Source organism: Gobio gobio, assembly GCF_949357685.1.
Source record: "Gobio gobio genome assembly, chromosome: 2".
NCBI lineage: Eukaryota > Metazoa > Chordata > Actinopteri > Cypriniformes > Gobionidae > Gobio > Gobio gobio.
In genome coordinates, this window is record NC_137098.1 from 42,672,132 (window position 1) to 42,684,620 (window position 12,489).

A 12,489-nucleotide genomic window follows, 5' to 3' on the forward strand; every position below is an offset into this window, starting at 1 on the left:
GAGTTTTTGAAAAAAGGGCTTAATATATTTACTCAACTGCTGAATCGAGAGCAATGTCATGCTGGTCTTATAAATGTAACATAAATATCCAGTACTCGAATAGCTTAGACATGAACAACAGTAGTGCTAAACTGTGTGTAAAATTATCTTAATTTTTTACAAGAAGCAACAAATATGCAAATGTTCTCGGCTGCCTGACTGATACAGCGAGTTAATGAGGCATGATGGATCATAGGAATATCTCATTCTAATTCATTAGCTGTATTTAATGCTATTTTTACACCTCTGCTGTGATGAAACAAACACTTTCACAGACACACTTAAGTATGCAAGAGAATTCTGTTTGTAGAAAAGTTGAATTTGTGAAAATCAATGAATGTTAACTAATGCACAAAGGAATAAACACTTCTCCAAGACATAAAACAACTGCTGTTTTCAACCACCTTTCAGCTGTCACTATAAAAAGTTTACTGTACAGAAGCTCTTATCTTTTAAAAGTGGTTAAGGACTCAAGGTGAAAGCTATTGAGCCTGAAAGTGAGCTGAACTATTATTAAGATGCTGGTAAACAGAAACACAATAGAAAACAGTGAAGGAATGAAGGAAATGGTGAGAGGTAGACTGAAAGGAGAAAAAAAAAACACAGACAGACGGAGAGCTGTTTAAATAGAAAACATCTTCACCTTTGACACAAGGCTAGCGCGGTACGCTGCGAGAGCTTTCAGATACTCCTTCTTTGCTGCTTCTGTTTTGCTTTTATAAACCTGCGAAGAGCAGAATACGTGAGGTGTTATAAACAGATAATTAGCGGAACATTGACTGGCAAGCATGCGTTTCACAACAGGGAGAGCCTGCAGGCTTCATCTTAGCCGGTAATAAAAAACTAAAGAAGGGTGAAATATCAAGCAGTCTGTTAAAACACCTGACATGAATCAATCTGTGCAAAAATGTGAGTAGAAATTAAGAACATTTGTTATTCTAGCTCAAACAAAAAGACTATTAATGCTCCACAACATGCAGCTCTATTACAGACTGTTCGTTGTGAGGCTATTACAGAGGACAACAGTTTGATACCTGTTTCTGCTCCTCTCCCAGTCCATCCCACATGGAAGCTACTATCTTGGACACCTCTCCAAACGTGGCGTTAGGGTTCTGGCCTTTAATGGCCGCCTGGGTGTCTCTGAAGAACAGGGCGTAAGCAGACACTGGCTTCTGGGGCTCATTAGGATCCTTCTTCTTCTTTTTCTTGGGCGTCTTTGGCTTCTTACCTGCGTCAGGGGCGGGACGCTTTTCACCAATCACCTGACAGAGAGAGGGCAACTTCTTATTAAATCTCGCTATTTGAACGTTGATTTAATTTCCATTTAAACATTATAATGAAAACACTGCACAAAACATTGCATGGATAAATGGCACTAACCCTGTTTCCTTCTTCTGGATCGTCTTCATTAATAGAGCTGGATGGAGAGGGCGTGGCCGATTTGCTGGCGGGTGGGGACGGGGACGTGTGAGCAATGTTTGATCCAGTCATATTCAGCCCCAGCTGAGTGTTGATCTGGGACTGGTTAATGGTGGTAAGCTGGTTTTGTGACATCATGCCATTTGGGTTGTGCATGCTAATGATGGAGCGCATCACCATGGTGGGGTTAGGAGGGTACTGACGGAGGTGGCTTTGACCAACAGCCTGCAGAGCAAACAGACAACAAAAACTTTTTTAGATATTTTTTCAACATGAAATCAACATGTTTATTCAGCAAGAACTTGATCAAAAGTGATTTCAAATAAATGTCGCTCTATTGAACCTTCTATTCATCAAAAAATCCTGAAAGAAATCGTATCACAGTTTCCACAAAAATATAAGCAGCACTATTTTCAACACTGATAAAAATAGGAAATGCATATTAGAATATTTTCTGAAGGATCATGTGACACTGAAGCCTGGAGTAATGACGCTGAAAATTTAGCTTTGCCATCACAGGCATACATTATACTTACAGACAAGAGTTATTTATATTGTGAAATGCTGCAGATTGTGAATAACAGATTGTTTTTTATTTTTTATTTATTAGACAAAAAGGCCATTTCTCAGTTATTGACCAAAACATGAAATAAATAATAAATTGTTTTATTATCTATGCATCCCTAGTTTATAGTTCACCCAAAAATGAAAATTCTGCCATTAATTACTCACGTTCCAAACCCTTAAGACCTTCGTTCATCTTCGGAACACAAATTTTAGATATTTTTGATGAAATCCGAGAGCTCTCTGACCCCTCCATAGACAGCAACACAAGGACCACTTTCAAGGCACAGAAAGGTAGTAAAGACATCGTTAAAATAGTCCATGTGACTCTTTGTGGTTCAACCTGAATTTTATGAAGCGATGAGAATACTAAACAAACAAAAAAAATGACTTTATTCAACAATTTTGTTCTAGCCTGTGTTGGTCTCCTACGCAGTTTATGTTGTAAATATAGTGCAGCTCCCGTGTCATCATCACACGCATGTGTTGTGGTGCTCACATGACCAGCATCGGCAGCCGTAGAACTCAAAAACACAGGCTAGAAGAAATTGTTGAATAAAGTTATTTTGTTTTTTGCGCACAAAAAGTATTCTCAACGCTTCAACAAATTTAGGTTGAACCATCTACTTTAACAATGTCTTTACTACCTTTCTGTGCCTTGAAAGTGTTAATTAAATAGCTGTCTATGGAGGGGTCAGAGAGCTCTCGGATTTCATAAAAAAATATCTTCATTTGTGTTCCGAAGATGAACGAAGGTCTTACGGGTTTGCGTAATGACGTGATGGTGAGTAATTAATGACAGAATTTTAATTTATAGGTGAACTATCCCTTTAAGGTTAGGGAAAACTAGGTCAATATAAAAACAACAGAAATGTAAGTAAAGTGCCCATCAAAAGAAAAACAAATGTGTGAGATTCAGGAGCCTGATGCATTTGATTGAACAGAGGGTAAAATTATAGCAGTTGACAGTCTCCAAAAGCAACCAGATTACAGAGCAAAATCAACTCAGCTCGAGAAAACCAAGAGTTCATTTGATCTCTTTTGTTCATTTTTTTTCATACTACATCAACTCTCTCTCCATCTGGTATTCAGAGACTCAAACTCAATATCTGTATGTGTCAACACATCATAAAGCTGTGCACCTGGCCTTATTGGCCAGACCTGCTGAACCCTCTCCCTAGCACAATATTCTAACACCTTTCTTCACACACAGATTACATTCTCTTTGTATTAATTCCCTGGGCACGTGCAGCTTTATATCAAATCTGTGCCTTATCAAAAACACAATCTACAAAACAATAGCTGTTTTCAACATCTCATACTGGAAAATATGCACTATTGCAGTAAACACTGCAAAGAACGGATCAAGAGATAGGTAACAGGAAAAAGCATTCAACAAAAAGTATCATTGAATAAATGACAGAAATACACCCTCACCAAAACAAAACATATTTGCATTAGTTTCATCGCTAGAAGGCAGTGACAGAGCCAGCAGCAGTCTTTGTGTCAGACCTGTCTACTGTGTTCATTAGTCATGACCATCTGTGTCTAACACTTCCACACTAACAGCCACCGATGCCCCATACAAATCTCTCTGAAATCACTACAGCCTTCTCGGTGCATCAGTAATGTAAAGAGCGGAGAGAATCACAGAGATGTAAGGCAGCATTTGAGGGCTCATATTTATCAAAGTCTCTGGCTGGTCTCTGCGCTCTGGCTTTCTCCCCCATGTGAATACATCGACATGATCAATGATTTGAACATGCAACATTCGTCAGACAACCATATGCCCACTTACTCTTTTGATTTTACTCTATGTTGGTGAATGAGGTCTCAGAAACTATCAGAACTGGTGTTTAGTTTCAGGAGCACTTTGATCCGGTTGCACAAAGCAGAACAGATGTGGAACCAATTCCCACTGTGAATTAGGAAAAAAGGCTGTGATTTATCTTGAAGCATCTAATGATTTGACAACATTATCTGATGTAAATGAAAAACACGAGACGGTTTCGTGTAAAATAGATATTTATGCGTCGATTTGGTACATGGAAAAGAAAGAACGATGGATGGACCATTCACACTAAACCCGCACAAACAGCAGTCAGCTTTTGCTAATAGCGGCCTTTGTAGGCAATGAAAGAAATGTGATTTCTGCTGTCAGAGTGGTTTAGCTGGTAGAATGAGTGAGTCAGTATCCGATCTGTTTATTTATGTCCCTGCTGCACACCCTCCATTTGCATTTTGATTGGAACATTGTCTGCTGACACACAGCTCACATCTACACAGATGCTTTTGATAGTCTTCATAAATCTGTAAATAACTTCTTATCTGAAGAGCAAAGAGGCCAGATGTGCCCTATCCTCTCCTCTGTGTGTTTGCGTGTGCTTGTGCAAATGTTGCTATTATTCCAGCAATCAGCCCATCTCGGCTGACTGTATTCCAGCAAAAAAAATAACCCTTTTCCTCCTCGTATCTTTATTCCCCAACATACTTTACAACAGGCACAAAAGCGTCCGACATTAAAAGGCGCCAAAAAGAGATGCTGACCAAACAGCTACACCATACAACGAGCCTCTTGTCCAACACACTGAGACGTTTGATGGATGACTGTTTGGTTCTGCCTCAAATCGTATCCTCACCCCTTTCATCAAAAGCAGAAACCGCAACTAAATAGTCAAGAAAATATACTGGGGTAAAAAAACACCAGCCCAGACCTCTTTTTCCAGCATGTGTTCATAACCATAAAATAACCAATGCTGCTTTCAGACGATCGGGATAAGAATCTGAAGATGCCGTGTCAATGGCTGAGAGTCTCGGGTCTGCTCTTTAAGATACCGGCCTCGGGATTCTGTGGGGGGTGGGAAAGGAATTGGAGAGTTTATTAAAAGCAGCTTGGTATGAGCTGTTCCATGCTGAAAAGAATGTTAACAAGTTCCATTTTCATTCAATCTTTCTGCGGAGCTCTTGGAAATGTTCCATAACAGAAAAAGAGTAAAATCATCTATATGGTAATTATAAGGATGAATCTTACAAGTTTGGCCAGTGTGAAAAGGTCAGCTCTATTATGAATAGTTTATCAGCCCCCAGCACATATTCACAGCTGCACTGGAACCTTAACCAACATGCTGCTTTATTTTTCAACCATTTATGGGCACCTGCATAACTGGCTCCTCAAGAAAAAAAATAATAAAAAAATAAAATGGAATTTTGAATGCTTGCAGAGACCATGGTAGCGTGAAGATAAATTGTTTTCTACTCCTATTTCTCCTCCACCTACTTACTCTCTTCTCTCACTCCATCTACAAAACACACACACACACACACACACACATTCTCTCATTTCATACAGCTCATATACTGTTCATGCTCAATGCACCCTGTACGAATTGTCCCCTCTGAAAAAAAAAAAAACACCCAAAACATTGTTCCAATTCCTTAAAAAAAGACTAGTCTACAACAGTCCTCTTTTCCCTCTCATCTCTTTTCCTTTCCTCATCCCTCCCCCCACCTCTCCCATTGCACTATGGGTATTTAAAACTTGTTCAACATGATTTCATTTCATTTCAAGTACTGGCTGAGAAAACTAAATTACAGAATCAATCACACAGAAGGTCAGGCTAAGACTTCATTACAAGTATTGCATGCCTCCATGAATATCTTTCATTTCTTACTGGCCCAATATGTCACAATGGCTGTCTGACAGAAAAAAAAGAGAAGAAAAAGAAAAACATGAAGGTGAAGGGGGAGAGAAAAAAAAAAACCACTTTCAGAGATTGATGTACAACTGATGTCACAACTACTCAGCTTGGAGATAAGATAACAGAAACGTGTAAAGAGAAAGAGTGGGTAAGAGAGGAAAGTGTGAGTGTGAGTGTGTGTGTCTGTGTGTGTTTGGTGTTGGAAGAAAAGAAAAATGTAGTTTCTGCAACACTGGTCATATTTTCCAATTTATTCACAGACAGTCAGACCCTCGTCGGTTTGTGAGGGATCATGTTTTAAAGCTACCATTGTTGAGTGCTCCGAATCTTACACCTGCTTTATACAAAATGCACTGCCAATTCAATAAACCATAATTATATATTTAACTATTAACTATTTATTTATATTCATGCTTTCATTTACAGTCTTTACGAAACACTAATGCACAGAATATTGCATTGTATTGCAATGTGTCAAATGTGTGCACAACATAAGAATGTCAGTAAATGGATTCGGTTGCTTTTCTGTTCATGTTTTAAAAAAGATGACTTCCAAGAACAAAATGGGATTGCTAAACCTGCTCTGCACAACCTCCAAGAACATATCCCCTGAACTTAGTCTAAATAGGTGATCGAATAATTTGCTTCTTTGTCGGTTTCCGTCTACTCTGAGATCCAGTCAGAACCCAGATTCCAACTAGACTCAAACGAGACGCAGGAGCTTGTTAGGAGAACAGATTAAATAAATAATGACTTCACATTCTGAATCCCGCCAGACTTCTTCACAGCTGAGAAATGGATTTTGCCGAGTTGGGTTCGGCCAACAGCATCTGCGGCTAATTTCGCCTGACATACGTGGAGCATTAGAGGGAAGGAATTAGAGGAATAGTTGGCTTCAATGCAGAAACACAAATGGGCAGATCAAACTAGGACAGGTACGCTGTTCTGTTTAAGTTGCTCTTTAGTTGAGTTGGAATGGATTTTTGAGGTAATGTGTAAATTCTCCTGATATACATTCTTCTTTTATTCCCTTGCTTCCCATCTGTTTTAAATGTTACATAAATTGGACCCCAATTTGTATTTATTGGTCAGTCTTCCTGCATTCTGAAACGCATCAAAATGCCTGAAGGACATCGTTGGAGGTTACAGTGCTAACTTCCTTTATAAATGTGAGGCATTGAGTCAAAGGCACGGCACTGTCTGTACCAGTCCCAAAGAGCAGGACAAACTGAGATCAATTCCATTAAGAGGAGAGAGACTGAGAGTCTTTGAGGAGGACAATGAGTGATGAGCGATAGAGAAGAATCAGAGGGACGGTCACAATGCCACCAGGCACAGAGCAGAGTGCCCTCATTCTCCCCCAAACCCGCTAATATAGTCCCCACACAATCAGAACCACTGTCCACAGAAAGAGCTGCTAAAGAGGAATAATGTTGGAGAATCAAATCTAATCCCTTCACAGCGCAGTGAGAACAGGCCGTGTTGTAATTGTGTCAAGGTTCCGTTTTTTCTTCCAGATGCATACGAGCTTAACTGACCATGAAATGAAAATTCTTTAGGCAAAAAGCCTTCCGGCAGTCACTTATGCAGCGCAGATATTTTAAAAGCTGCAATTATTTTACTTGCCAGCAGCACGGATGGCCAGGAAAGGAGCAATAAAATTTGATTGTGCCTATCTATATTGGAATGTAAATAAAGATATATTATTCCACATATACCACTGTAAGTATAGGGAAAGTGAGGAAGTATACAGAAAGCCTGCCACATCATCTGCTGGCTAATGTCACTTTGTGTCCTTTTACGTATTCAAATTTCTCTGATAGTGATTTCATTTCTATTATAGCAGTTTTAAAATATCTAGTCTAGCCATGGCATTTTCAATGTTTCCTCTTGGTGAATCAATGCCTATGGCATTTAGGAGCCATTTCTCTATCTGAATTAACAGCTATAAAAGCTTGATCATAAAACATGATTATTATGAAGCAAATGCTTGCCTAGACCTTTATTGTACCTTATATCTTAGTCATCACAGCGACACAAGGTTAAAGAATAAATATATATTCAGCTAAGCAGACCAGCTTTATTGTATCTACTGTCTGTTAAAAAGTCTGCTATCTTTTCAAAAATAATAGTTCTGTCATCATTTACTACTACTCATGTCGTTCTAAGCATGTATGACTATTTCTGAAATTTCAAAGAATACACTGGTCACTCTTTTCCACAAAGTTATATTATACAAAATTGTACTGGAGCTTTCAATCTTCAAGAAGGTTGAAAAATTACCATAAAAGTATCACAAAAAAAAATAAAGTGGCCCATGTGACTCATGCACTGTTTTATAAGTCTTCTGAAGCCATACAATCGCTTTGTGTAATAAACAAACCAAAATTTAAGTTGTTAATTAATGATAATTTTCTAATCCAGTGAGCTGTTAACCATACGAAATCATAGGGTCTAGGGCGGCCCTTGACAAAAGATTTTTCTAGTCAACTAGTTCATTAATTTGAATGAACCAGTTTGTTCATTTAAGCCATTAGTTGCATTTATATTATCTTATATATTTTTTAATTATATATTTTATTACTTAAATATATACTGGGGGGAATACTAAACCATAACAATCCTTTAAATATATAGGCATAATATATAGCTTAATCTATGCTGAAGCAGGCACATAAAGCTTATCACAAAGCACCGGCAAAAATAATGATTATGAATGTGTCGGAAGAAATAGCAAGGAGACATTTTAATTATTTATAGTCAGTGTTGGCTGCAAAGATGAAGTTGACGATGCTGACTCGCCATCTCCGCTGTCTAGTGGACGCACCTTTAGAGAGATTACATACACACACAGATTACATAATCAGTATTTGTTTTCAATTTGAATTGGTTTGTTTAAAAGTAGACATTTCAATTTTCAAGCTTTCTATAGATATATTTCTCACATCTGCGGTGCAAGTTAAGTTACTACTACTTACATGTTTCAAATGATAAGGCATAATTGAGGTTGATGGATGATAGGCGGACATATGCGACTAACCGACTAATAACGTTTTGGTCGACTAAGCCTCTTCTAGTCGACTATTAGGGGGCAGCCCTGATAAAGTCAGTGAGTTGAACCTAAGAACCGAATGAGTTTGATTTTTTTTAATGAATCATTCAGTCCTGTTTTGTGAACTGGACAAACTTATTAAACAATTTTAAAATGAATCAGACATTGTTACTTCTCTAATGAACTCACCAAGGAGACCTAGAGGGGATGTCAAGATTGTCAGTGAATAATGACTTAAATTCAGTCTGTTCCTTTAAAGCTATCGTAGGGCTTAGGAAGAGCTTTGGAATTTAAAGTGCATGAGTCATAGAGAACACTTTTATGATATTTTTATGGTGTGTGTGTGTGTGTGTGTGTGTGTGTGTGTGTTTTATTTTTTCTTTCATGTAGAAGATTGAGAGAACCAGACCTCATTCACTTTCATTAAAATGGAAAGAGTGGCCAGGACATTACCTTTTGCGTTCCATGGAAAATAACATGAAATGATGACAAAATTTTTATTTATGGGTGAACTATCCCTTTAAGGCTTTGTCTACAAACCAATTTAATAACACTGACACGTAACATCAGGCACCTTGATTTGTTTTGCACATAACACCTTTGGCAAACTAATTTGCATTTAGAGGAGGAAAACTGGATTTAAATCTGCACCTGAAATACAGGTGAAGCTAAAAGCTAAATGTAACTGCCAGTGAATAATGATGTGGAAATTTAATTTGTGGAATGTGTTGCCTTTGTATAACAACTGCCTTAAACACCTGTAAACAATAAAATTTTTAAGATGTAAAGCTAATAACCAGACACTTACCCCTGGATGTCCATTGTTGAGTTGTCCTTCCTGCTCCATCATATTTCTGGAGATGGTGATCGAGGGCAGCTCCAGGCTCTGGGGTGGGAACTGCGGGGTGAACGACACCCGCTGAGAGTTGGGGTGGTCAGGCAGCCTGGAGAAAGGGGAGTCAACCTCCTGGAGGCCCATACCAGGCTCAGTCTCAGGAGGAGGGGTGATGGGGGGGATTTCGAACTCCTCGTCACCAAGACTCGGAGTATGAAATGTCTAAGGAAAAGACAAAGGAGAAAATCAGGGATTACTTTTGCGCAAAATTTTGACAGTTGAAGTTAAAATCCTGAAATCACTAAGTTCTTAATACTGTTAAAAAGAACAATCACTGTAAAAATTTAACAAAACCTACTGACTTCTTATAAGATGAATAAATCTCAGAGCAGTGAAATATCTGTTGACCAGAGAAGAAGACATAAGAACACCTATTTGAAACTTGTACAAGAAAATGTTTATTCCGACTCAACCATACATTTTCCATTAAACAGGATGTGAAAAACAAGACGTCTGACTCTGAAATGCAATATTGTGCTATCATCACACTAGCAGGAGGACAAAATTAAAGCTGCTTAATCCGAGCTGGATGATGTTGGCTGGAGGAGAAAAGGAGTGTAGGGAGTGATGGGTTTAGAGAATATTCACACAGATTATTTTAGCTGTCCAGAAGTGTCACATTTTGTTCTTCTCAGTTGCACCAACAAATCTGTTCATCAAAGGACCAAATCCTGCTGCCTTTGAATTACATTATCGTCACACTTAATTTGCTTATGTTGACTACCTGCTCTGGCTCCTCCTCATCGAGGAATTCACTGACCTCCACTCCCCTCTCTTTTTGTTTCTCTCCCTCTCTCTCTGTATTCAGAACCTCTCGTTTCATGTTCAATCATGTTCTCCATATTCACTTTAATACTCCCAATGTTTTCTTCACTACCTCAAAAAAAATAATAATAATTATTTATATATATATATATATATATATATATATATATATATATATATATATATATATATATATATATATATATATATATATATATATATATATATATATATATATATATATATATATATATATATATATATATATATATATATATATATATATATATATATATATATATATATATATATATATATATATATATATATATATATATATAATAAGAATTTGAACACCCAGCTATTTTGCAAGTTCTCCCACTTAGGAATCATGGAGAGGTCTGAAATTGTCCACTGTGAGAGACATAATCTAAAAAAAAAAATCCAGAAATCACAATGTATGATTTTTTAACTATTTATTTGTATGATACAGCTGCAAATAAGTATTTGAACACCTGTCTATCAGCTAGAATTCTGACCCTCAAAGACCTGTTAGTCTGCCTTTAAAATGTCCACCTCCACTCCATTTATTATCCTAAATTAGATGCACCTGTTTGAGGTTGTTAGCTGCATAAAGACACCTGTCCACCCCATACAATCAGTAAGAATCCAACTACTAACATGGCCAAGACCAAAGAGCTGTCAAAGACACCAGAGAAAAAATTGTACACCTCCACAAGGCTGGAAAGGGCTACGGGGAAATTGCCAAGCAGCTTGGTGAAAAAGGTCCGCTGTTGGAGCAATCATTAGAAAATGGAAGAAGCTAAACATGACTGTCAATCTCCCTCGGACTGGGGCTCCATGCAAGATCTCACTTCGTGGGGTCTCAATGATCCTAAGAAAGGTGAGAAATCAGCCCAGAACTACACGGGAGGAGCTGGTCAATGACCTGAAAAGAGCTGGGACCACCGTTTCCAAGGTTACTGTTGGTAATACACTAAGACGTCATGGTTTGAAATCATGCATGGCACGGAAGGTTCCCCTGCTTAAACCAGCACATGCCCAAACCCGTCTTAAGTTTGCCAATGAGCATTTGGATGATCCAGAGGAGTCATGGGAGAAAGTCATGTGGTCAGATGAGACCAAAATAGAACTTTTTGGTCATAATTCCACTAAACGTGTTTGGAGGAAGAAGAATGATGAGTACCATCCCAAGAACACCATCCCTACTGTGAAGCATGGGGGTGGTAGCATCATGCTTTGGGGGTGTTTTTCTGCACATGGGACAAGGCGACTGCACTGTATTGAGGAGAGGATGACCATGTATTGCGAGATTTTGGGGAACAACCTCCTTCCCTCAGTTAGAGCATTGAAGATGGGTCGAGGCTGGGTCTTCCAACATGACAATGACCCGAAGCACACAGCCAGGATAACCAAGGAGTGGCTCTGTAAGAAGCATATCAAGGTTCTGGCGTGGCCGAGCCAGTCTCCAGACCTAAACCCAATAGAGAATCTTTGGAGGGAGTTCAAACTCCGTGTTTCTCAGCGACAGGCCAGAAACCTGACTGATCTAGAGAAGATCTGTGTGGAGGAGTGGGCCAAAATCCCTCCTGCAGTGTGTGCAAACCTGGTGAAAAACTACAGGAAACGTTTGACCTCTGTAATTGCAAACAAAGGCTACTGTACCAAACATTAACATTGATTTTCTTAGGTGTTCAAATACTTATTTGCAGCTGTATCATACAAATAAATAGTTAAAAAATCATACATTGTGATTTCTGGAATTCTTTTTTAGATTATGTCTCTCACAGTGTACGATGACAATTTCAGACCTCTCCATGATTTCTAAGTGGGAGAACTTGCAAAATAGCACGGTGTTCAAATACTTATTTTCCTCACTGTATATATCAATCAACATCACGTCAACACATCATTCAACCTCTAAAGCTGTTTTACAGTGAGACTTTCCATTAACTTCTATTTTTTCCATATTGAGCTAATGATATATTCAATCTCATATAAAAAATATAATTACATCAAACTTTTTGCATTTTAGA

At 38.2% G+C, this 12,489-nt stretch overlaps 1 protein-coding gene across 1 annotated transcript in view; it reads right to left on the reverse strand.

The window, feature by feature from the left end:
* tox3 (TOX high mobility group box family member 3) overlaps window positions 1–12,489 on the reverse strand; it is a 60,274-nt gene that overhangs the window by 2,806 nt on the left and 44,979 nt on the right. The window contains exons 3-6 of the mRNA XM_079804832.1: window positions 9,581–9,829; window positions 1,420–1,683; window positions 1,074–1,301; window positions 683–763 (exon numbers count right to left, since the gene is read on the reverse strand). Coding sequence (XP_079660958.1) covers window positions 683–763; window positions 1,074–1,301; window positions 1,420–1,683; window positions 9,581–9,829 — 822 coding nt within the window. The remainder of the gene's footprint in view (window positions 1–682; window positions 764–1,073; window positions 1,302–1,419; window positions 1,684–9,580; window positions 9,830–12,489) is intronic.